At 36.6% G+C, this 26,331-nt stretch overlaps 1 protein-coding gene across 1 annotated transcript in view; it reads right to left on the bottom strand.

Moving 5' to 3' along the window:
* The window catches only part of LOC116234687 (guanine nucleotide-binding protein subunit alpha-14-like), a 64,110-nt gene that overhangs the window by 31,201 nt on the left and 6,578 nt on the right, over positions 1-26,331 (bottom strand). The window contains 1 exon segment of the mRNA XM_090131887.1: positions 2,204-2,413. Within this exon segment, the coding sequence (XP_089988013.1) occupies positions 2,204-2,413 (210 nt within the window).

Below are 26,331 nucleotides of genomic sequence, written 5' to 3'. Positions count from 1 at the left end.
AAGGCTTATTTGGGCATTCTCTATTTCCATAAGTTATAGATTTGCACTTTGCATTTACAGGGCTGAGACACTCAGCACAGAACAATCTGTTTTTCACTACAAAAGCATCAAATGAAGAGACGTTTGGCAGCAGAGAACTGCAGGACCCACAGAGGAGGAGGAAATATGACCTGTCAAAGGAAATCTGTCAAAGAACAACATGGATGTTAAGAAAAGCATCAATCAAAAAAGTCAATCAGCCAAACAAATAGATAAATAACAGGGCCAGAGGGATTTTTTTTTTCAGGAAAAAGAAGATATGATGCAGGCAAAATCAACAAATTGAAATGTGGAGACCACTGGACAATTATAATATGGCCACTGGACACCTGTTGCAATAGAACTCTGACACCAGAGCTGTACAGATCCTCTGTTTAATCACTATGTTGTCAATAACTGCCTATTACAGGCTTAAGATCATTTAAGGGAATCAAATATAAGATTTATAGTACTTTGTCTTAAATTCACCACCTAAATGAAAGGCGTATTTGCAGCTGCCCCCTGCTAGGAACAGTAACACAAACATGGTTATTACCGAATTATCGCTCAGGAGTTTCTCTATGTGTAAGCAAAAATGATTCGCTTTCTAAAGCCAACAAACCTGAGCACATAAAACTGTGTTCTCAGCAGGTCTTTTAATAAACGTTTTCAACAAGGAAGCGCCAGATTTAATTGTACCTCTTCAAAAACTGCAATGGCATTACAACCTTCTGAATCAGAAGACAATGGTGGCACAGCAACCAGCAAGAACACAATTTACCCAGAATACTGTGTTATGGGAATGTATCCAGCCCAGTGCTCAGAGCAAAGAATGAGAAAAACTTTGCTATTTACTAAACCTATACAGATTTGTTTTGGAAATGAAGAGAAACGAAACACAAATCCCAAAACTTGGTAGGATGTACTTCAAATGTAGTTCTTCAAATAGATTCTTACTATCATCCCTTTTCATGAAAATATAGAATTAAAATGAATTACTTTTTCCCAAGATTATCACAAATACAATTCCTAGAGGTATTCTACAAGCAAGTCATTAACCCTCAGAATTTTTTATTCCGTAGGAAATAGCTACTCTAACTCCTCAGTTCTCTCAACTCCAGAATTTGCTCCTGTTGATACCATTTGTTCTTTTTGTGATTAAAAAAATGTAATTACCTAGATCTCTACTTTAAATAACATTTCCTATCCTTTTTTTTATTACCCAAAGAAGAATACACAGTACAAAACAACTAAATAGCAAAAAGATACTAATCAGAATTTTGTTCTTTATATTCTTCATGTAATCATATTTTTGAATGAAAATAACTTACTTACTTCTTTTCTCATGATACTTCAATTAAAAATATAAATTCATAGATTCTACAACTTTACTTCTTCACACTCCCTACAGGTAGTCTTCCCTATCCTAACACCAAAAATTAGATACCTGGAAATCGCTCTTAATTCAAAGAAATAACACCTAATAATTTGCTTACACAATGTTCAAGATATTGAGCAAAATGTCCACAGTCTAAAACCAGTCTGTCTTAAAAACCTGTCTATATTTCATAGCAAAAATAAAATTAAGAAAAAATAAAACAAGCAACTGATTTAACAGACAAAATAGAACAAGAAAATGATTTAACTGAAGTAGATTTTTTGGCTTTTTGTTGTTGTTGCTGTAGTTTTTTTGTTTGTTTGCATAATTCTACTAAGCACTGAAACAAAAATAATTTCTGTAAGTTTAAACACAACAAAAAGAAAAAAATTTTGGAGAAGACTTTCTCATATTCAAGTTAATTAAGTTCATAGAGGTTACTATCAAATCCAAAAGGTAGCATGCTTCAAAGCATATCTCTGTTTATTAATTCTAATTCTTCCCTACAAAATATACTCAAAGCTTCTCATTCTGGAGTGCTACTGACAAGCCACCATGTATTACTAACTCACAAATTAGATTCCAAAAGAAAATTAATGGTGCTCATTACTTATTACAAACCTATAACAATGAATATCCTCTCTTCCTGCCCATCCTCAACCCCTTACCCACCTTTCCCTGCCTGTCTTCACATTCAGACTGTGGGACATCAAACTCACTACACGAAATGCAGAATTTAATGCCCCACTTGCAGTTAGTTACGAGTCAGATCACTCATGTACAGGCTGAAATTTCATGCACTGAAACTTGAATTTTCTTTATACTGTCTTACCTCATTTTCTTCAGATGTGTACTGTATTTTCAGAGTGTCCATGGCTACGATCATAGCTTGCATGGCAGTATATATATTTTGATAAACTAGTTTTGTGAAGCCTTTCCTGTCTTCTTCTGTATAACCTGATCCATGGATAATCCTCATTTGTTTAATGAAAGTACTCTTTCCACTTTCTCCTGTCCCTGTGAAGTGGGGTGGGAAGAAGAAGAGAGAAAAAAAGCCACAACAGTTTAGGCTTTGCATACTCCAGAAGTAGAAAATATTTGTAAATAAATATACAAAGATGTGCATCTTATGCCACCGCATAGTGGTCATCATTAACTGTAGTAATATTTTTCCGTTTCCTATGATCTACATGTTTTAATCAAAATATTGGTAGTTTAGTTTGTTTTTCACTTTAAAGAAACATGGAAGTATCTTTTTATAATACACTTACAGAAATTAACATAAGCATCCAATAGGTTGAAGCCCTATTACAAAACAAGCAAGACAGGTGAGAACAAGAAATAGAAATGTTTGTTTATAGATGAAATTCCTCATCGATGAAAGATTGTACTAAGTTTATGTACTGTTTATATCTTAATAATGAAGTCTGCAATAATTCTGAACTTTGAGAATAATTTTATCTTTAGGTCACGTTACTTAGTTTAATGTTTCTACTGACTTTTATACAAATACTGATGCAAAACCTGCTAGTTCACATTACTAGTTCACATAAAGTGCACTTGTTACTTTCAGCTACTATATGAAATAATGATATTATTAAAAAAAAGATTAACAAACAGATATTATAAAGTCATTGGAGAACTTATGTCTTTCATAGTTTTTCTTGTATTTACGTATCACTTTAAGCAATACTGTAATGTTATTCTGGATGAACACCTTGTTCCTCTGCTCTTTCCTCTTAGACTTACAACAGGAAAATGTACAGACTTACATTTGTTGTCATTCAGGCAATGCCTTGTATTTCACAGTCTGTAAGTGGTGGCCATGTTTTACTCCTGCAATAAAAACATGGAAAGAATATACAAAATTTTCCCCACAGAACCCTCCCTGTATCTTAAAACTTTGAGCACGGTAATGTTACCTATTTGCTAGCCAACCCTACCGTATCTCAAGTACTTGGCAAGTCATTAAAGTCATGGAAACATTTTTCATCCTCAAAATGTTTTAGTAAGGGCTTTCAGAACTCTAGAACTTTATTCATTTGGGGCCTGGATCCTTCCACCTTCACATAAGCTTTTTGTATTTAATAAATTTCCCCATCTACCTTCTCTACATACACACTGTTGGTTTTATTAATCTCTTATCATATTCACCTTCTAATATCATATTATTCACCTTGAGCTACACCTTTACTAGACTGAAGTGTCATCACCACCTCATTTCAGTTCTTATATGGATGATGCTCTCTACTTTGATTTTCCCTTTGATTCTTCTAGAGGCTTTCCCAGTTCTATACCTATATGTATACTGAGAGCAACAAAACTTCAAACATGCTACAGCTTGGTTTTATTAAGTGGTATGGACCTTGAAGCTCATTTCTTGATCAGATTGCCCAGAGACCCATCCAATCTGGCCTTAAATGCCTCCAGGCATCCACAACTTCTTTGGACAGCCTGTGCCTGTGACTCACCACCCTCTGAGTTGAGAATTTCTTCCTAACACCTAACCGAAATCTTCCTTCTTTTAGTTTAAAACCATTCCCCTTATCCTATCACTATCAAACCATGTAAAAAGTCCATTTCCATCTTGTTTATAAGCTCTGCTTAAGTACCGAAAGGCCACCATGAGGTCTCCCTTGAGCCTTCTCTGCCCTCTGATCATCTTTCTAGCCTTTTCTGGGCCCACTTTAACAGCTCCAACCCTTTCTTTTACTGGAGGCAGCAGATCTAGATGCAGATAAGGCCTCACAAGCGCAGAGTAGAGGTTGTCAATCCCTTCCCTCTCCCTGTGAGCCACCCTTCTTTTAATAAAGCCCATATTAAACTGCACTGATCCCAAGATGGATGCCTGTGGGACAGCCTCTGCTTGAACATTAAGCCTGTGACCACAATCCTCTGGCTGCAACCTCACATCTACAAGAAGAAACCACTCAGACAGCCTGCAGTGGATATTGTAAAACTAAATGCCCCATGCTTATAGCGGGTGACTCCCCACTAAAAGGCACTGAGGCTCCCTTCTGCCAACCTGACAGTGAGTCTCAAGAGGTTTGCTGCCTCCTGGGAGCCAAGATCAGGGACATTGCCAAGAGAGTGCTGCAGCTTATCAATAGACTGGACTGCAATCCACTATTCTCTTTCATGAAGGCATGAAGCTGGAAGACTCAACGTGTGCAGAATCTAAGAATACTGTAAAGCTCTGAGAGCACAACTGAAGAACACTGGTACACAGTACAATTTGCCAGTTGGTGGAAAGAGGGAAGACAGAAATGGACATATAATGCATATCGATTCCCGGCCACATGGCTGGTGCCAACATTGGAGTTTTGACTTTTACAGCAGTGGGACTTTCTATGAATTTTATAACCTGCCAGGGAGGGATGGGATTCAAATGTGTAGAAGAAACAGGGCAATTGTGGCAGGAGGCTGCCCAACCTTGTGAGGCAGGCATTAAACTGTAGGGCTTGTGGAACAAGGTCAAAAATGGCAATACACATCATTGCAACTGACTGGGTAAAGAATCAGGCCAACCAGAACAGCGATGAATGTTCCTTAGCTGCCTCCCATGACATGAGCCAGAAGGCCAGATACTTCAAGCATGTGTACAGATGTGGGGGACTTTCTGTACGCTCTAAGGGAAACCTGCATCCTCTGCTCCCTTTTCTCTGAAATCTCTGCATACAGCACGGGGAATAAACAGAAGCAACTAGAGATCTGTGTGTTGTTGCAGGGACATAATCTCATTGTGATCATGAAGACATGGTGGAACAGCTCATGTCACTAGAACAATGTCATGGATGGCTACTTCCTTTTTAGGAAAGACAGACAGAAAGGTAAGGTACTCTGCCTGTGAGAGAGCAACCAGAATGTTATAAGTTCTGTCTAGGAATGAAAGATAAATGGACAGGAAGCTTTTAGATGAGAATTATGGAAGGATAATATGAGTGACACCATTCTGAGTGTTTACTATGGATTGTCTCATCAGAAGGAAGTTGATGTGGCCTTCTACTGACAGCTGAAAATAGCCTTACATTAACAGGCACTGGTTCTCATTGGCAACCACACTGATATCTGCTGGAAAAGCAACACTGTCAGATGTATGTGGTCCAGGATGTTCCTGCAATGCATTGAAGTTTTCTGACGCAGGTGGTGGAGATGCAAATGAGAAGAGGTGTGCTGGACCTTGTTCCTACAAACAAGGAAGGGCTGGTTGAGGTTGTGAAAACTGGGAGGAGACTTGGATGTAGCAAAAAGATAGTGAGGTTCAGGATCTTACATGGAAGAAATTGGGCAGAAAGTAGGATTGCAACCCCAGAATTCAAGAGAGCTAACTGAGTCCCTTTTAAAAATTACTTGGATGTCATGGATTATAGCACTGGAAGGTACGGTGTCCCAGGAGAGCTTGCTGACATTCAAGCGCCACTTCTTACAAGCTCAATATCAGTACATAGCTGAAAATAAGAAGCCAGGCAAAGGAGGCAGAAAAACTGCATGGATGAGCAAGGAGCTCATGAAAATACTCAAATGGAAGACTAATATCTACAGAATGTTGGAATGCTGGTCATTTGGGATGAATATATGAAAAATTTCAGGGCATACAGGAATACAACAAGGAATGCTACAGGCCCTCTTTGAATTAAATCTGCTGAAGGATGTCAAGAATAACAAGAAAAGCTTATTTAAGTATTCCAGTAGCATAAGAAAGACTAGGGAAAATGTGGCTCCTCCATTGAAGAAGATGGGTGCCTCTGGTAAGTGGACACTGAGAAGGTGGAGTTATTTAACACCTTTTTTGGTTCAGTCTTTACTGCCAGTCCAGTTCAACATCCTCATCAATGACCTGGATGAAGGGATGGAATGCACCATCAGCAAGTTTGCTCATGCTAGAAAGCTGGGAGGAATGGCTGATGCACCAGAATGCTGTGCTGCCATTCAGTGAGACCTGGACAGGTTGCAGAGTTGTGCAAAGAGGAAGCTTATGGAGTTGAACAAGGGCAAGTACAGAGTCTTACAGCTGGGGAAGTTGTCCTCCCTCTCTACTCTGCCATGTTGAGGCCACATCCGGAGTCCTGCACCCAGTTCTGGACTCCTTGGTTCAGAAAGACAGGGAACTGCTGGAGATAGTCCAGCAGAAGACTGCAGAGATGTTGAAGGGCCTGGAGGAGCAACTCTTTCAGGAGGAAAGATTGGTGCTGTTTAGCCTGGTGAAGACTGAGAGGGGATTTTATCAGCATTTTTAAATATATGAAGAGTGGCTGTCAAGAGGACGGTGCCAGGCTCTTTTTTGTCCAACACTGGGACAAGCAACAACACGTATAAACACAGAAAGTTCCATCTAAGCATGAGGAAGAACTTTTTTACTGTGAGGGTGACAGAGCACTGGTCTAGACTGCCCAATGAGGTTGTGTAGTCTCCTTCTCTGGAGATATTCAAAACCTATACGGACACTTTTCTGCTTTAGAAGGGTGTTTCTTAGCAACTAAATGATCTCCAGAGGTCTCTTCCAACCTCTACGATCCTGTGATTCTGTGATTCTGTTATTTCTTATCCACAGTCTAGTCCATGCTGTCAGGTAGACAAGCTAGATTAACTGATGTAATCTTTCCACTGTAGAAGTCACCAAACTGGTCAGGTACAATTTGCTGTTGGAGAAGATGTGCTGGCTTTTTCAGAACACTTCCTTGTCTTGCATGTGCCTTAAAACAGCTTCCAGAAGGAGCTATCTGCTCCATGATCTACTCAGGCACAGAGCTAAAGCTTTTAAAAACCTTTACTGTAAATTTTCAGTATTTTAACAATAAAATACATTCCAGCAAAGCTGTAGGATTGGCATCACTGCTGCCAGTAAGATAACATATCCAGTAAAAAGCTTAAAGTAATTTACATGCAGTACCACTAGGTGTCGAAAATACATCAGCAAAACACAGTGGAAGAATTTCCTCTGTGCAAATTACATCTTCAGATTTAACAAAACAGAAAAATATTCCATTTCATCACATTATATCTCAGTAACATAGCGTTTCCATAGTGAAATAGCATGTGACTGCAGGGCTTCAGTCATTAACGGTAATAGTCAGTAAAACCCAGATAATCTGAGAGAGTGGAATACGCTATCAATTATTACTTGTATGTCATAGCCATTTTCTCTAAAACCTATATCACTGCAATCAGTTCTTACTCTAGGACTTTATCCCCATTTTTTCATTATCCACTGTGGACATTCTTTCAAAGATTTCCCATGCACAATTTAACATTCAGTGGTCTCTACGACACTGCTAGCACAGCTCTATTCTACACTACTTACAGTGCTCATCAGAAGAAGGCTGAAGCATAGTTTCACTCTTTTCTATCAATCAATAATCAATAAAAATATATATATTTTTTTTCTGTGAGAAGATTAACATATCTATTATTTAAAAAAAAATGCTTGGGATTGTTTTAATTTTGGCATTTTATTGGTTTAGTTGAGAGAGATGGAACATAGAGATATGTTGGAATAAAGGTGAAACACAAATTCTCAAATGAATTTGTTTTAGTAAAATGCTGATGTTATGTTACATTCCACAGCCATCAGTAAAGCAGCCCTGGTAGGCCAATTTTAGGAAGTCGAAGTAAATACAATTCAAATACAACTCATCTGGAAAAAGAACAACAGAACGAACAAACAAACAAACAAATAAAAAAAACACCTACAACACCAAAACATAGAGCCCTTTCCACTGCCTGCAAAACTCTTATTTTTTATGGGAAAAATGCACTGATAAATCCAGGTTGAACTGCCGGCCTCAATGTTTACACAGGTCAGAATAAACAGTCTTGTTACATTACAGCAGTGCTCTCTACAAAGGTTTTTAAATAAAATTTCAAGTAAATTGATTTACCTTAGTTTAAAGCACAACATCAGGCATATATAACTATGCACTATGCAAATTAAGTTGAAACAGGAAAATTATAGCCTAGATACTAATTAAAATTGTTAAGCAAATATCCTTTTTTATGAGCACCAAAACCACCATAAGTCTGGTTTCAAGTGGTCATCTACAATCTAAGTTCTTTCCAGCATGTATGTGTTTTAATTTTTTTTTAAATTTAAAGTTAGTTCTTTATCATTGTTCTATTTGATCCAATCTGGATTAACCTGCATCAAAAGCTTATCAAACTGGTATGTAAATAGCAAATAGAGCCATTCAATTTTACCCTTTGACCTTTCATTATGCAAACCACAAGTTAATTTAAAAGCTTTTTGCTCCCTACCCTGACCTTAAGTAGAGTGCACAGTCTTCCTTCTCTATTCTTCCTTCCAGCAACTCCTTTTTTGTGAGCTCTGCCTCTTGTTATAAGCACAATACAGGATCTCTGTGCAAATCCAACAACACATGCTTTTTGTTTCTTCATTCTCATAAGCTATCTAAAAAAATCTTCAGGGGTCATTCGCTTAACATGAAACAAGTCTTTTGAAGCACATCTTGACAAAGGATCATTTTAAAGCATGTGAGAAACTAGGGCTTTCAAAAAGAGCTTGAATGTGATGCAGTCATGCTAATATGCATTCTTGGATAAATTAAACTAAACAGAACATCATTTAAGGATGGAATTGCATAAACAAGAAGATTTCAATTGAATATATTTTTAATTAAAATAATCGTAAAACAAATGGATACTAACAACTTGGGACTTGTTTTTTAAAGCTTCAGGTAGTGGGAGTTAAGAAAATGGAGAACACTATTCACATTATGAATAACAAAAGTGGTAACAGGATTATAAAATGCACAGTCTGGAAAGTATAGATAATAGAACAATAAAAGTCGATGTGATTATATACTTTGGAAGCATAAAATCACTGTTTATCATGCCATCCATTAAAGAAGCACTAGATAAAGAGAGATTTTAAAATGTGACTGTTTACCTCCAAGATGTATGAATTATTACAAGTAAGCTAAAAAAGGCTATTTGTGGAAAAGTTGATTCACTTGAGTCAGAAAGTTGTCACTGATTCTCTCCAAAGACCTCCTGGATTGCTCATATCCTGCTCTACCATTCTCTAGCAGATGTCATTGTGGTTGAAGGCCCCACTGAGACTCAGGACGTGAGGTTTCTTCTATATGTCCTTTAATCATACTTAGTTTAATGTTTTCATAATAAGATTGTTCATTTTCATAGTTCCTATAACAAATCAAAGTGTTTTATTTACATTTCAAGATTTATACGTTGATTTACATAAAGAGATGCCACTCAAAGCACACAACCCATTTACACAAAATGAAAGAAAAAAGCATATAAAACCCTCAGCCACTGACAGAGAAATTAAGCAAAGCCTGGAAAGTTTCTGATGCTTTCAAGAAGAGAGTTATATATCCAACAAATGCAAAGCTGACTCTTAAAGTGTAACACCTGAAACCTTCCAGAGGAAAAGGTGTCAAGCTTCTTGTACAACAAGAACATAATTGAAAACTTTCAGATCCGTCCTGACTTTCTTCTACATCAGTGTCACAGCTGATCCCTTTCCTCAATCAATTCTTCACTGAGTACAGCAGCACCAAGCAAAAATTGTATTTTCTAGATCATTCCTGGGGAAAAAAACACTAATAATCAAAATCATTGTATACTTCTATACAGTTCCATAAAACCTATTTCAACAGTGTTAAATGGAATAAACATGAAGGGACAGCTTCCTTTCCTATAATTTTCAAAGAAATAATAATTTAGCTCTCTACAGTGTAATGCATTTTTGGTGCTGCCAAGCAAACAAAAGTATCCAGATTCTAATATTCTTGTGGGCAGTTAAAAACTGTAAACTAAAATTTCTGGCACATGTGATGCTTAGACACCATCTTTTAAGGCTCAGCATTCATTTTTGTGCTGCTTTCTTTGACTATTTCCCACATGCTGGGCACTTCTTGGAAAGCCCAGGTGTTCTCCACAGTGAAGAGAATGCCTCTTGTGTGAGAAAGGAATTTGTGGGAATTAAATTGCCAGTGCACAAAGAATCATTACTAGAGAATTGATATGAAATGATTTTAAAATATACTACGTCTTTATACAGGATGCTGGTATTGAGAAGTAAATTGGCTTTGATTCCATTCAGCTTAGTCCTCTAAGATTAATCATTGAGGCAGAAAGAGAACTCTGCTGTAACTGGAGATATTCAGATATTCAAAACTTGCTCTTGGAAGTCTTATCTCACTCCTGAAGTTTCCTTACTTCCAATGGGGGACCAAAAGAAAAGCTTAGTCACCTAGCTCAGAACAACACATTTATATATATATTTTTTGGCACTCTGCTGAAAAGCCTCAGGCATTTGTGCACAGCAGGTCAAGCAGAGCTGCAGGCTAGGAAAACAACTGGGCATTTATTTTGTCTGTGTGTTTATGATTCTCACCATCTGCACCCTAAATGGGAAAATGGAGTAAAAAAAAATATCCCAGACAAAAAGCATTTCTGAGATAAAAATTATGGTGAGAGTAGAGAAACAGTCTGTGCCTAGCCTCAGAACAGAATTGCAAAAACTCTCTCACACTTTTTTGGATGCTCTACAGCTGGCTTTAGTCACAAGGAAAAGAAACACAACGCTTTACATGGCCCATGATGTTGGCAGTTATACTGCAGTAGAATAATTACCTATGCAGTACATAAAAGCTGTTCAAAAAGTAAAATAACAGCCACGATTAAAGCAGTAGTAATGTAAGGAGATTAATAATCAGTTCTAATTTTTAAAGGTTCTCTGCAGTTTTTAAAGAAAGGAAAGCTCATTCATGAATGACAGAATCTAAGCAGCTTCTAAGTTGTTCTTTAATAGATTAATGAACTGCAAATGAAAATAAATCTTCAGTAGTTAATAGTTAAAAGATTTGCACAGGAAGACTGATATGTACATGCAGAGAATGTGCAGGCATTGACAAAGTGCATAACGTAACACAGCTGTGTTCCTCTGCTTTTCTAGAGTCTTGATTGTTTTGAAATTCCTTCAAGACTTAAAAAATTACTGAATAATAAAGAGAAATAATAGCAATGAGCCAGTAATAATTGTACATACTGAAGTTTTCCAAGCCTTTCTCCACCTCTCTTTCTTCTCATTCTTCCAATATGCTCTTCCAATAACTGCTAAGTTCTGCTTTTCAATCACTACAAGATGGAAAGTACTATGTTTGTTGTTTGAAGATGTATATTAATCTTTCAAGCTGGCTTAGATTAGTGTTCCTGAAAGAGATGTGCCTGGTAGTTACTTTCACCTAAAATACTCATAGTAAATGTAATCTACCTTGAAAGGTCAGAAAATTCTGTCTTTTTTACTTCATCAGACTAAATCAATGTCTTTTAACTGTTAGAACATGAGCATAGTCTACAAGAACTTGCATAGGAGTCCTACATTGCAAACCAGTTTCCTAATGCTGCTCAATCTTCCTCTCAAAGACTATTTTCTTTCTTCCCTTTAATCAGGGAAGCAGGTAAGGAGAGAAAAAGCAAATAAAATAAAATAAAATAAAACATGCCCACAGCCTATATTCTTCATTTTCATAGATCCTATACATCCCATGGCCCTCAGCTAGCAACAAATAGCTGGCACTGGTAACAATACTTCTGTGGGTTACAAGAGTTTCAGAAATAATCCAGAGTTCACATTTCATTATGCTAAATTTAGACTAGGTATCTGACAGAACAAAATTGTGTTTATGGAATATGAGCAAACAGTGCACCCAAATCTCTATTTCCCCATTGCCTTGGTTATTTCAAACCTCACATTAGGTAACCAGCAGTAGAAATGCATTTTTTACATTTAAACTTTGTTTTCTTTTTTAATTTACTAAAAATTTCCCTCGGTATTAAATAGAAGGAAACAATGAACCAACTTCCTAATGGAAAATCTTCTGCTGCAATATTATGTCCCAGATGATGTCAGTAACAATTTATGGTGTTGAGTATGTAATAGGAAGCATTGTAACAAGTATAACAAAAATTAAACACAAGAAAAAGCCAGCTTAAAACTGACCAAATCTGTAAAACAACAAGAACTCCAAAAAAGTACTTTTATTTCACTGAATTATTGCCTGTTTGTTGTTTGCAGAAGGATGGGATCAGTGTATGTGTGACTGCCAAAACAAACTAGGAAAGCCCCTCCTTTACTATGAACAAGAAAATGCCAACAGGAGTCATCTTTTAAATTTTCTTTCTTCTGTATTGTATACCAAATTAACCTTTATAACTGTTATGAGGGCAACTACCACTCACATTCAGTAACAGGGCAAATCTTTTCTTCACACATACACATACCATCACACTGGAGCTGACTATAAATTAATCAGAAAATCCCTAGAAGTCTGCATCCTCATTTTCAGTTTCAGGAAAAAAATACTGTTAGCACAGTCCCTGAAATCAACTAAGAAATACACAGCTGAATTCTAAAAGTGAAACTCTTCCACAAAATAACAGTAATAATAGCAATAATTATAAAAGAAAAATCTACCACAAAACAAATCAACAAAAACATCAAGAGATCTACCTGGAATCTGAAAGAAACTTTTTGTAGGCAGCAGCTAAACACTTTGTACCCATAAGAGGAATAGATCTGTCAAAAGTGTTCCTCTGTATCCTTCCAACACTACTGGACACTGATCTTCTGGAAGACAGGTGAAATGCAACCAAGACACTCATACATGTTCACTGCTTAGATTGTCTGCATTCAATAAATCAATTATGAAGGACAGAACTTGAAAACTAAATCTGAAATCAGAAACTGAAATACAGTTGCTATGTAGGGAAATGAAGGTTCAGGAACAGTGGGAACTTTTATTCTCTTAGAACAATAGTTAGACCGTCTATGACTTTCAGAAGCATTTAATCAGAGGATATCAGTGCTGGCACACATTCTACCAGTGAAATACAAACTACTTCAGCAACCTGAGAATAATGCCCATACAGCTGAATATTCGCCTTTTGTGTGTGTACTTGGCAAAAATAATGAGGGAAGGTGTGGTATTATCTGGGTAAGTCCTGTGATGTGTGGGACCGAAGCCAAAACACAAGTTAAGCAAGGAAAGCAGAAGGGGAAAATCAGTTTGAGGCCTAATCTCTATAACACTCACTCAGAATTACATAAAGTTTTGCCAGGTCATCTTATACACTTGATTAAAAGAAGTTTCCCACTAAAATGTAACTACCAGGATACTTTTCAATTTTCTTTTAATGGAGGATGAAGACTGAATTCTTCTGAAGAATCCAAACATTTTAGTACCCTAAGTATTTTAGACTGAACACTTTCCAAAAAAAAATCTACCATGAACCACTCATGACTTACCTCCAGTTTACAAGTAGTAAACACAGTATGATCCAATATATACTGCTTAAGCACAAATAGAAAACTGTGGGACTTGTAAAAAATATTTCCTTATGTAATCTTTAATTAGTCAGATGTTACATTAGCACTTTTTGTTGCAGGGCACAAGGAGGCAAATCTGCTCTTGCCACATTTCTCTTTTCTATTTTTTTCCTAAGAGAAAAAACAATTCCACTTCTCATCGTGAACCCATACAGAGAAATAGGGCTCTATTATGAGTAGTTATATGGAATATTGAGAATAGACATGATTTGTGGGTATTGTTTGACACCTGGCAGAATATAGAGCCAGCGGAGAGGGTTGTGGAAAGGGCTCTCTTGGGAAGTAGCTCAGTAACCATCCCTGTATGTATTTAAAAGATGTGTAGATTTGTTGCTTACGAACATGATTTGGAGGTAGTCTTGAAGGTTAATGGTTGGACTTTACCTAAAAGGCCTTTTACAACCTAAATGATTCTATAATTTTACACTTTCATTTCAAAAAGAGAGTACTTAAGTTTTTATAAAACCCAAAGAACGTCCTAAAACTCCCTGCCCAACTGCTGATAAATGAAATAACTGTCATCAGAAATATTAATCTCAAAGCCACTGACACTACTTAAATTTCAGACATAGTGTTTTAAGTTCCAGTGCTATTATCTGTGCACCACCAGCAGTATAACCCTACTCTAACTTCACATCCAGTTCAAATTATCTCCAAATTTTCTGGGATCTCTGCTGGTGAGGAAGTAGAAAGAATGTAACAACTTCTTCCAGTCTACAGTGAATGTACTGAGGCACTGGAACAGGCTGCCCAGAGATGTGGTTGATCCCCATCCCTGGAGACTTCCAAGGTGAGGATCAGGCCCTGGGCAACCTGACTTAGATGTGGATGTCCCTGTTCACTGCAAGGGAGTTGGACTAGATGGACTTTAAATGTCCCTTCCAACTCTAAGGATTCTATGATTCCATGATTCTATAAGTATGCTTATCAGTATCATCAAGCACCTTGAAATAGGTATACCTGTAGGTACTTTGCAACAGAAGACCTCAAGAACATCACTGTAGCTGTCCATCTGTTCACTGGAAATCAGCATGCACAAAAAATTATATGCAGAATAAAAATATTTTCACGTAATTCATTGTAAATCTTAAAGAAATGACCACTTTTGGTAATACACTTTGCCATACAGATAAGATAGCAAAATCCATTTTCATTTCCTTTTACTTTCTAAGCTTCAGATGATGCTTTATACAGACAACAGCACTAACATAGCTAAATAGCAGATGAATAAGCACTGTCAGAGATGAGCAGTGAATCCTTAAATGCGTACTGTCAAAGTTCAAACAACCCAGGATAATTTATGAAAGTATTTTTGGTGCTGACTTATAAGTTATTAATGAAAACATCATTGAAGTACGGTTTCAGAATAGAGGATATGATTTCAAACTACAGTACTTAAAGAAGTGATCATTTGAGTGTTCCACACAATGCTAGAATATCCAGTTTTATTTTTCTGTATTTATTTTACTGAAAATACATCTGTTGTGTATTCAAATATAATACTAATTATGAGTACAAATGTGTAGGTCACTTTGAAAGTAATACTTTGTATTTACTTCTATGGAAACTACAGCAAAGAGCACAATGACACTATTTAATAGAGAAAATTCTCATCTACAGAACACTTTCTTAACATAATCACCACCACTAGATATGCATTTTCACTAGTGATGAACACTGCACTCATACAAATCAGCACCAGTGGAAGTAACCCACTGTTTCGCAGCTACTATAACGGCATCATTTCTAGGAAAATGTTGCCCGTGCAGTCCATCTTTCATTAGCCCAAATAGATGGAAGTCAGCAGGCACCAAATCTATAAAAGCTTGATATTTACCAGTGAAAGTTGTTGACTGCAGAAAACTAGCAAAAGTAGAAAATTTACAAGAGTAGAAAGAGTAGAAAATTTACAAAAGGACAAGGAAAGTTTACAGAAGATAATTACACTCATATTTCATCTGCAATAAACAAACATGCTAAGTAAATTATTCGTATGTGATGATGATTATCTAATAGAATGCTTAGGGAGGCTTTGGAGTTTTAGATTGAATGTTTTATAAAAAAAACTTTCCTAAAATGATATGCATTTTTTCCTACACTGTCATAGAATTCAACCAACTGAAAACCAATTGAAACTGAATACATTTTTGATTCTTAATCTTTTGATTGGTAATAAATATCAAAATAATGTATTTTGAACTAAGAAATCCACTTTGTGAGGAAATTCTAATTTCATGAGTCTGTATCTTGTATTTTCATTGTTTTCCAAATCCTATGCTTCACCAGTATCCAAGATATCACAATATCCTGTAAGAAATGCCATGACGCCACACACATAATCAAATGCTTCCATGCTTCAGACACAAGAACTACATAAATCAATAGAGTAATATTTTATGTTCAGAGTAGTGACATGATATTAAAAGGGCAACTGTGACACGTTTTCTGGTTTCTAATTTTTTTTTTTTTTTAGTCATGTAAAGTTTTGAATTCTGACTTCAAAGCAGGAGAACAGGAAATCAGACCAACAAAAAGTAGTCCAAACACTGAGAATGGTACTGACTAATATCCTAACTTTAACAGTAAATGACAAAACAGAAACACTTTTGTTCTTTATTTAAATTGAAACCATCAAAACAAAGGTTTCCTGTGGAAGTTCCTTAGAATGGTCTAATTAGAAACAATTTGCTGTCTTTTGGACTAAAACCCACCAAACAGCATGTCTTTTTTCACGCTCCCACTGTAAGACTTCATTTTAGTGTTCATGGAAGATTTTCCATTAGTGAAAGAAATTTTCAATAAATTTGTTTTTAAAAAAATGAACGGCATATATCAACAATAAAGAAACATCTTGCCAACTCTACACTACCCTGCTGGTAACCATTTGGGGGCTGGCTGGTATTTCCGTATAATTAGCCCAAGGAGATTTTCAGTCTCTGTTGCTTTCCCCTGTAGTTCAAGAAAGAAGAGCCACTATTCAGAAAGCTATCATTCATTGTTTGTGCTAACAGCACATCAGCTTACAGAAGCAGTCAGCTGACATGATTTTTAAAAATTTCCTCAGTAGAGCTTCTGGGTGTCCCTCTCCCCTTCACTGGTTTTCACTACAGTATAGTGATGTTTCCTGCACCATGATGCTTGGGTATATGGCACAAATTGTAGTCTTGCTGGCTGAGCCCACAGTTTTCAACCAAGTAAAACTGAAGGATTTACTTTGCTTATTATCTTAAATTTTTGGTCCACCATCCCTAGCTGAAACTTTAGAAGTTTAAAAATCGTAGACCATTGAATTTGGGAGGTAGTTGCAAACTCTGGCTTGATTGAGTGTAACAACTGAGGATGCATTTCTACCAAAAACTTTCTAGAATGGAAAAGATGTGTTTGTACTATATGTGATACAGTTTCTTTGTCTGTTATTTTATTTTAGTAAAAAGTAAACAGTTGGCAAGGTTACTTGCAACAATCATTCTTCCTGAAGGCATTTTAAAACTTTTAGTAACTGTACATTGTCATGTATTGCCCCTAGTACCAAGTATTGGCACTGGTGACAAGAAAGGGAAGAGGTATAGGAAAAGGGAAAAGCATCTCTAGATTGTGATATTCACCAATATAATATGGGATGATACAGACCTCATTCTTCCGCTCTATTCAGCACTGATGAGACCACATCTGAAATGCTGGACTCCCCAGTACATACACTGGAGAGAAGCCAACAAATGGCCATGAAGATGATTAATGGACTAGAGCATTTCTCATATAAGGAAAGGCTGAGAGAGCTGGGACTTTTCATCCTGGAATAGAAAAAATTAAGGGAAATCTTGTCTATTTGCAATAATACCCACGGTGAGAGTAAAAAAAAAGAAATTAGACTTTTCTTGTTGAGCCGAACATACAAATGACACAGATGGGAACATAAAATAATTCTTTTTAAACATAGAAAAATCACAGAATCACAGAATTGTAAGAGCTGGAAACAGACCTCCAGAGATCATTGAGTCCAACACCCCTGCAAAGCAGGCCCCCTACAGCTGGCTGCACAGGTAGGCACCCAGGAGGGTCTTGAATATCTCCAGAGATGGAGAATCCACAACCTCTCTGGGCAGACTGTTCCAGTGCTCCATCACCCTTATTGTAAAGAAGTTCTTATTCACATTTGTGCAGATATTCCTATGCTTCAGTTTGTGGCCACTTCCCCTTGTCCTATTGCCACAAACGTTACTGTGAAGGTGACTGAACATGCAAACAAGCTGCCAGAATGGTCGTTTTTATCTTTTGAAAGTCCAACTGGACATGGTCCTGAGCTCCAGGAAATTCTGATTTCAGCAGGGATTTTAACAACAGTCCCATCTGACCTTAGGAATCTACAACTCTGTGACCAGCTGAATAAAAACATAGCCCAAAATAATATACTAGTTAGGTAAGAAGAACCTGGAACTTGGTTGAAATACAGGCCCCAGAAAAAAGGGCACCTTGTATAAAAGCTCTGCTGAGAGAAATAATAAAACGGAGTTTTAAAAAGCTACTTGGGTCTCAAAGAGGACAAAAAGAACCTGAATGTCATCAATTCTGTGCAGCTCTAGGAATCAGGTGTTAGACAGAATAGCATACTACTAAAGAACAAGTGGTGACTAAACAGAAAGGGAACCCAAGAGGCTGAGCAGGATCAAAGTACAGCTACTGCACATCCAATTCTGCACACCACCTAAATATGGCACGGAGTTTTGGATGAAAGTTTACAAATTTTCTATTATTGCAATTTGGATATTTTTATTAGCATTATTATTTAATTACTAATGATTAAAAGAAAGCTAACAGCACTAATGTCTGGATGTCATCCACTCTAACACTTCCTGCTCAAACAGAGCCACCCAGAGCAGACAGGACCACGTACAGACAAATTTTAAAGATCTCCAAGAAGGAAAAACAATCTCTCTGGGCACCCTCTGACAGTGTTTCACCAACTACCTGGTAAAGAAGTGCACCCTGATGATCAGGTAGAACACTCTGTGCTCCAGTCTGTGCCCATTTCTTCTTGTTCTGCTGCTAAGCACACATAAAAAGAACCCAGTTCCACTCTCTCTGTGTCCTCTCTTCAGGTATTTATCTACACTGGAAGATAGATGCCTCTCTTTCTACAGACTAAACAGTCACAGTGCTCTCAACTTGTCCTCATAGGTGAAGACTACAGACCCGTGAGCATCCTGTTGGCCCTACACTGGACTCCTTTTAGTATGTCCATGTATGTCCTTATCTCCCTTACTATTGGGTTAAGGGAACCCAAACTAGACACAGTACTCCAGGGATGACCTCACCAGGACTGAGTAGAGAAGAAGAATGACTTCCCTTGATCTGCTGGCAACACTTTTTCTAGTGCAGCCAAGAACTGTTAGCCTTCATAGCTGCAAGGGCACATTGCTGACTCATGTCCAAGCAGGACCTCCAGTGCTTTTTCTGTAAAGATGCTTTCCAGACAGTCTGCTGTCTGTAACAAAGAGTTCTTCCTCACCAGGTTTAAGACATTTCTTCTGCATGAGATACCTATCAGAACATTTCTCCAGCCTGCTGTTTTCACTCTCAGTGACCCTCTGGTGAATCATCCACTTCCATCCAGTTTTGTATCATATGCAAACTCGCAGAGATTACACTCCGCCCCATTATCTAAATCATTGGCAAAGATGTTAAGCAGTGTTAGACCTACTCTATTCATCACCGACCTCCACTGATCGCAGCCCTGTGGACATACCATTCAGCCAGTTTTTGATTTACCTCACTGCTTGCTCGTCTAGCTTATAGTTCAAAAGTTTCCCTTGAGGACTTTATGGAGGACAGCATCTAAGACCTTAATGAAGTTCATTAAGACGATACCCACTACTCCCCATCATCTGTCAAACTGGTCATTTCATTTTAGAAACTTATCAGTTTGGTAAAGCAATGATTTCTCCTTACTGAATTCACATGGACTATTCCTGATGATTTTTTTTTTCTTTATGTGCCTGGAAATGGTTTCTTGAATTAGGTATTCCAACATTTTTAGTTCCATCAAAAAATGAGAAGAACAAGCCCTAAGAACTTTCTTTTTTGAACAGGCTCCCAGATAATACATGAGCATATGTCAGCCTGTTAGTATTTTGCTTTCCTGTGGCTGTTATATTAAATTTAACATAGATGGATGGAACTTATCAAGGAGATAAAGAGGAAAGTAAATCAATAGTCATAAAATGCTGCAATTTAAACCTCATAAGGAGAGGGCTATTACTCATCTTTACAATATATAATTTCACTGAATAAAAACACAGCTTCCAGACACATAGATACACTTAGAGCTACATAACAAGCTAGTAATGGCTATTTTCAAAATACATCATCCAAAATCCTTGTTATCCCATTACAATGTCCTAATCCAAAACCAGAAGTAAAGGGTAGATAGTTGAAGAGCAATTAAAGTGTGGAGACAAAATAAATTTGGTAAAGATTACTCCAGCAATCATTTGCCAAGAAGGTAAATATAGTTAAATGGGTGACCATTCTAAAAAGAGCAGCAACGGAAGAATATTTAGTTCAAGGAAAATTGTTCTGCAAAACATCACACTAGTACTAAAATCAAAGGCAGGAGGTCTCTGTTGCTTCTAAACAGCGTGAATGATGATTATTTTATTTAATCAAAGCAGTCTTGATTGGAGTTTCAGAATATTTCTACTGCTACCAAAGGTCTTTTTGACAATAAACAATTCTTGGATTGACTATATTCGTAATATACAGGATCATCTTCTATTGTGTAACTAGTGATAGGACTAGAGGGAATGACTTGAAGTTGTGCCAGGGGAGATTCAGGTTGGATGTTAGGAAATACTGCTTCTCTAAAAGTGGTTGGGTGCTGGAATGAGCTGCCCAGGGTTGTGGTGGAGTCACCAAACCTGAAGGTGTTCAAGGAACGTTTGGATTTTGTGTTGAGGGACATGGTTTAGTGAGAACTACTGGTGATGAGTGGATGGTTGACTGGATGATCTTGTAGGTCTTTCCCAATCTTGGTGATTCCACGATTTTATGATTCTATGATACTCCTAGCAGTACTAAAACAGATATTGTTGGGCACTGTACTCGAAGTCCGAAGTATATTCAGTACAATGGAAGCCATTCCACATATAATTTCATAGTATCATAAAATATCTCATCTAGTTGGTGGGGACCCACAACGTTCATTAAGTTCAACACCTGGCTCCACACCACGCCAACCAGAATGTAACTACAGCAACTATTACCAACAGAAAAGTGTTAATCTCCAACACATTCAGTAGCTATTCCAGAAAACAGTATCTTAAATTGGAGTCACACGGCAGTACACTTGTTCATAACTATAATATTTTCTGCAAAATTTAGGAGTAGTCAAACTGTTCTCTACTGCATAGCAATAAAGTCCTGACTTCTGCAGTTACACTACTTTATGTTCTTTATGTGAAATGCACACAGAATTGCTACACAATCTCTCTGCCACAACCAGTTTCATAACTTATAATTCAGTAACATTTGAATTAAGAGTTGAAACATACTGCTGGAATACTGTGTCACCATTTCCTCATCATTTTCTTCATACTTCTATCAATTCTAAGTACACTGGAAATATTGTCTTGCAGTTAATGTCTGTAAATCTACTTACACTGAAAACTGAGAAGTATGAAATGCAATATAAAGACTACAAATACTAAACACAAACTACATTTCACAGAGTACCAGCTATTTTTTTTCACATACCAAAACAAAAGTTTGTGTAACATGCAATTCCCAAAATTTCCTTTTCTATATCCCTTGTACTTCAGGTGTTATTTTCTAAAATCTAGCTATTAAAAACAGTAAGCTTATGAGGTCAGAGGGATTTAAAGTAGGAGAGGTAACTAAATTAAACACTGGTGAAGACTGTAATGAAAAAAAAATTAAAGCAAAAAGAAACAACAGTGCAAAATGAAACAACACCAAATTTAAAACTAAACATTTGTGTTCTTTCAAAGATGAGTATACCTCAAAAGAACAAATTTCTACTGAGCAGAATTTAAAAAAACAAAATGGCGTGCTTTCCACCAAAGACAGAAAGGGGCTATTCTGTGTTAAACTGAAATACAATTTTGTAAGAAATTGCTGCCCTTTAAAAACATAACCACGTAATTCATATATTGGCAGAATTTTGTTTCTGTTTCTAAGCACACGTTTAAGTAAAGCTGATCTCTTGAGGTGATCTGAAGAACCTGGATGCCATTTTCAGAAAGCTCTCATGTCATAGGAATATTCAAATTCCCCTAACTTTCTCTGGGCCTACTGGAGTTATTTAGACAACAGATTTCTATACCTATTACAACTGCTTACCTCCTCTCTTTGGAATTCCAGCACGTAAATAATTTTTTAAAAAGTGCAGAGGTTTGAAATCTCACTGACCCATATTTTAACAAGAGAGAATTACTCTCTACAAATGCACTGCCATCTCAGGATTTTACAAGGCCACAGTTCTTTTGAGTTTAATAACAAGTGAAAACTTTCAGCAAAATAAACTTTGGCTTCATATTCACAGTTTTCATATTGAGTTGTGAGGGAGAAAAGGCAAAACTGCAGTACATGTATGCATAGCTGAGGTCTGGCAGCTATACAGTACAAGGCTGGTAGGACCTCTTCACAAAAACTGGTCTGCAAGTTTTCTATTTTCAGATCCATAATGTTGGCATTTAACAATTTCAATTAGAAATTAGGATCCTCTATATTCTTGACCAGAAAGGGCTTTCTGCTGAGGCCTCAGTGTCACAAAAGGTGCTTCCTAATTAAAAATACAGGCTGACACACACCTTTAAGACTGCAAAGTAACAATAAAACAAAGAGTGAAGCATAAAAGCTTCCTGCCTGGAGAAGGAATGCCAAGTTTTTACATGAAACACATTTTCTTCTCAAACACAAAGCTAGAAATTGTGAAACACGTATTTCCTAAGGGCTAAATGAATTGTTTAGCCCTTCCTATGAAAAAATATAACAGGCTGAGAACTTATTTGCTTTTAAAACATATTTATGATTATGAGTGAACACTTGGCACAATTACCTCAGAAATATTTGACTCAAAAAAAAAAAGTACTTAACTTGTAATTTACTTTCAGATTTTTTTGCACAGATTTTTATTTACTTGAAATATTTTGTTTCTCATTTAAATTTAATTTTCATACAGTGGCTATTGACAGATATTTCCAAGGTACTCTGCATGAATCACAGAATCATAGAATAGCTTAGGTTTGAAGAGATCTTAAAAATCACACAGTTCCAACACTGCCATGGGCAGGGCTGCCCAGGGCCCCATCCAACCTGGCCTTGAACAGCTCCAAGGATGTGGCATCCTCTGCTTCCCTGGGCAGCTGTGCCAGAGCCTCACTGCTCTTATGAAGCCCTAATGTTTTTCAGCAAAAAATGGGCACAAGTACAAGCATAATGGAAAACAATTCTATTAGACTTACAGTGAAATAAACAACACATTACAGTCACGTAATACATCTGAAAAGCCATTATTTTATTTTTTTTTCATTTAAATATTGTTTTCCAAGAATTGCCTCCTCCATGGACTACCTTCAGTGTAACATAATAAATGAAGGAAATCTTTACCTCCAATAAGCTAGTTCGGCTCTAGGTCAATACAGAAATTAAAAAAGGTCTCACTGTGATCCCAGTACTTCAATTGCAGAGATGATTATCTAATACTGAGGAGCATTATTACTGGGGAATACAACAGAAGTGTACAGAACTATTTAACAGCGTTAAATAGCTCAATCTATTACTGAAGTTTAATTAAATCAACGGACACCACAATCAAACTCATTTTTTCTACAGAAGTTGGAAAACTGTCTGAAAAAAAGCAGCTCTAAGCTCACTGCAACTTCCTGACACACATAATCACATTACAATTCCACAGTGATCAGAGAAGACAACTATAAAGAAGAACAGTATTGCTATGTACAAAGACTGTGGAAAGATGTCCTTACCTGTGCTACTCTTGTAGAAAATGACATACAAGACTAGTTGTATGGAAAGGATACAAATCAAGAGAGAACTCAGCACTATGTGCTGAGAGCTCTGTCTGCAGAAGGAGCACCAGTGCTGAATAGCCTGAAAGTAAGCAAATACACAATATGATAGACAGCATCATCTCACACATGATCAATTTTTGCTTCTAGTTAAATGGAAAACATGGGAAGCATCTTCCAATAGCAGCAACTCATTCACACTAAAGCTGCAGAACTTCGTAACTATTACAGTTTTTTCATAAGTTAGGCTTGGACCAGTACAATTTCTGGCAAATTGAAGAAGTGTAAATAGATTTTAAGCAGTTTAATTTTCGTTCAATTTTAAATATACATATATTTCAATCACTGCTACTACAAGACAGTAAAGCCTACTCTCTCCAGCCACCAAAAAATGAAAGCAGCAAATTACTTCTAGGCAGAGTATTTTCCTCTTCACAGTAAAATAAACAACACAATCATTTACAGAATATTAATCTTTCCAGTGTTAGTTCATATGATAACTCTATTAGAAGAGCTTAAATATTCAATTATGTACAAACTCTGACTATTCAGTCAATTGGAAAAGGTCACCTTTTTAAGAGCACATTGGAGAAAACAGCAGCAAAATCACATCTAAAGAAGTTTTCCTTTGTGTTTTGATTTTTGTTTACAAGCATGCATGCCTAATTTGTACTTGAGCTTAAAGGGTCTCAAATTTAGCTTTTCTAAAATTATACTTAAGAAAAACTAGATTCTAAACACAGGATCAAATTTTGTTCCCTTTTGCCTACTTTTTCAGACACACACACACAAGTAACATAACTGAAACATGAACATCACTGTGACAAACAGAACAAAGCAAACTGAACAAGTCATCTTTTTACCACTTCTTTTCACACTGCTTTTCATAATACTGGCTTTAAATTGAAAGCTTTCAGTGGGAAGGGCTCCCACTCTATGCTGTGCTTTCAATATCCAGTTCAGTAAGAAAATTGCAAATGGAAGTGACAGAAAATTCATTTCAAAGTTTCTCAAGCTGTAATTTTCATTCTGTGTTGCCTACATAATGGAAACTCAAATGTTGAAGGATTTCTAGTATCATTATTTCATTCTAATCTATAATTCTAAGCTCAGATTTTACATCTTTTTCATAGCAGGCTACCATAAGCCATCACTTTCATTTTTCAACCATATCTTACAGTATGTTTAGCTCTGACATCTCAAACTGCTTTCCACAGTCACTAGAGGAAGATTTCAAAGATATAACAGGTCAGACAAAAAATGCTGATTATTAACCTACTTTTTTAAAGAAAGAAAGAAAATGAGATTCAGTCAACAGCCAAACATCAAGTAATGAATGTATCTGAGAAGCAGAAAAGGGTGAGGGTAACAGCTGACCCTCTACTAGCCCTATTGAAATACTACAAATAAGGTTGTGCCTGCAAAATCTTCATCCATATTCACACAGCATTTTGTACATACAACAGTCTTAGGGCCAGGCACAGAAAAAAGCACTAGGATGCAAGAGAGATCACAGGCCGCTTAGCAAAAGTTTTAACAGAAATACCCCCCAAAATTTGTGAGTCAATGTTAAATTTCAGGAATTAAGTATTACAGAGAACGGAAATTTCAATGACAAAAGTTGATAGGATCTAATTTTATTTTATCTTATTTTATTTTTTGCTATTTCATTTCATTTTTCTGTCTGCTTATCAAAGGAATCTTTCATCACAGCTTTGTAAATCACAAGCTAGATCACTTTACTGACTGCAGATGGGTAAGTACTTGGGCAAAATGGTAGATCCCTGATAATTACCAGTAATTCCTTTCCTCTGATTTCCATGCATTTTATTGTGATTTGCTTTTAATTTTAGAGCCAAATTTTACTTGCTTGAATCAAAACTTTTGTTTTAGCATATTGAAAACAGCAACCCACACAACATTAAATCCTATCAGCTAAAAGTTAACCATTCAGCACAACCTCCTAAAAGCCTGTTTCACGTGCCCTTTTCCAATGTTTGTGTTTATAAGCAATTGTACTAACAAGAGTTTTAAGGACTCATAAGGTATCTTACTATCAGAAAACTTATATCTATGTCTCTTGGAAAAAATGTGCATCCAAATACCTTCTGATTCCTTTTCGATGTTTGTATACGAAGCTACATGCCTGGATGACTATCCAAATTAAAAAGACTAAATACACACAGTACATTTACAAAACCAGGGAATGGCAAAGACACTTTGAAATTACATCTTAAACAAGCTGTTTTGAGCCAACAATTTGTACAATACTACTTACAACTTGCTTTAGTGGAGGAAATTCACGTTACACTATTTTTTAAACTCACTCTTAAGTAAAACCAGTTTCAGCAATTCTAATTTTGCCTTGCATATTATGCTAATATTTTCTTTAGAAACAAAACAACTAGCTGGGACAAAATGAGGGGAAAAAATCAATTATTTTCCTCTATGACGGCTGTTCATAGGAGAAAAACAACAAAAGAAAGAATGGGGAAAAAAAGCCTGCATTTTCTCTCTCACTC

Source organism: Phasianus colchicus, chromosome Z (genome assembly GCF_987193195.1).
Source record: "Phasianus colchicus chromosome Z, bPhaCol1.hap1.1, whole genome shotgun sequence".
Classification (NCBI taxonomy): Eukaryota; Metazoa; Chordata; class Aves; order Galliformes; family Phasianidae; genus Phasianus; species Phasianus colchicus.
This window is presented reverse-complemented; position numbering and strand designations above follow the sequence as displayed.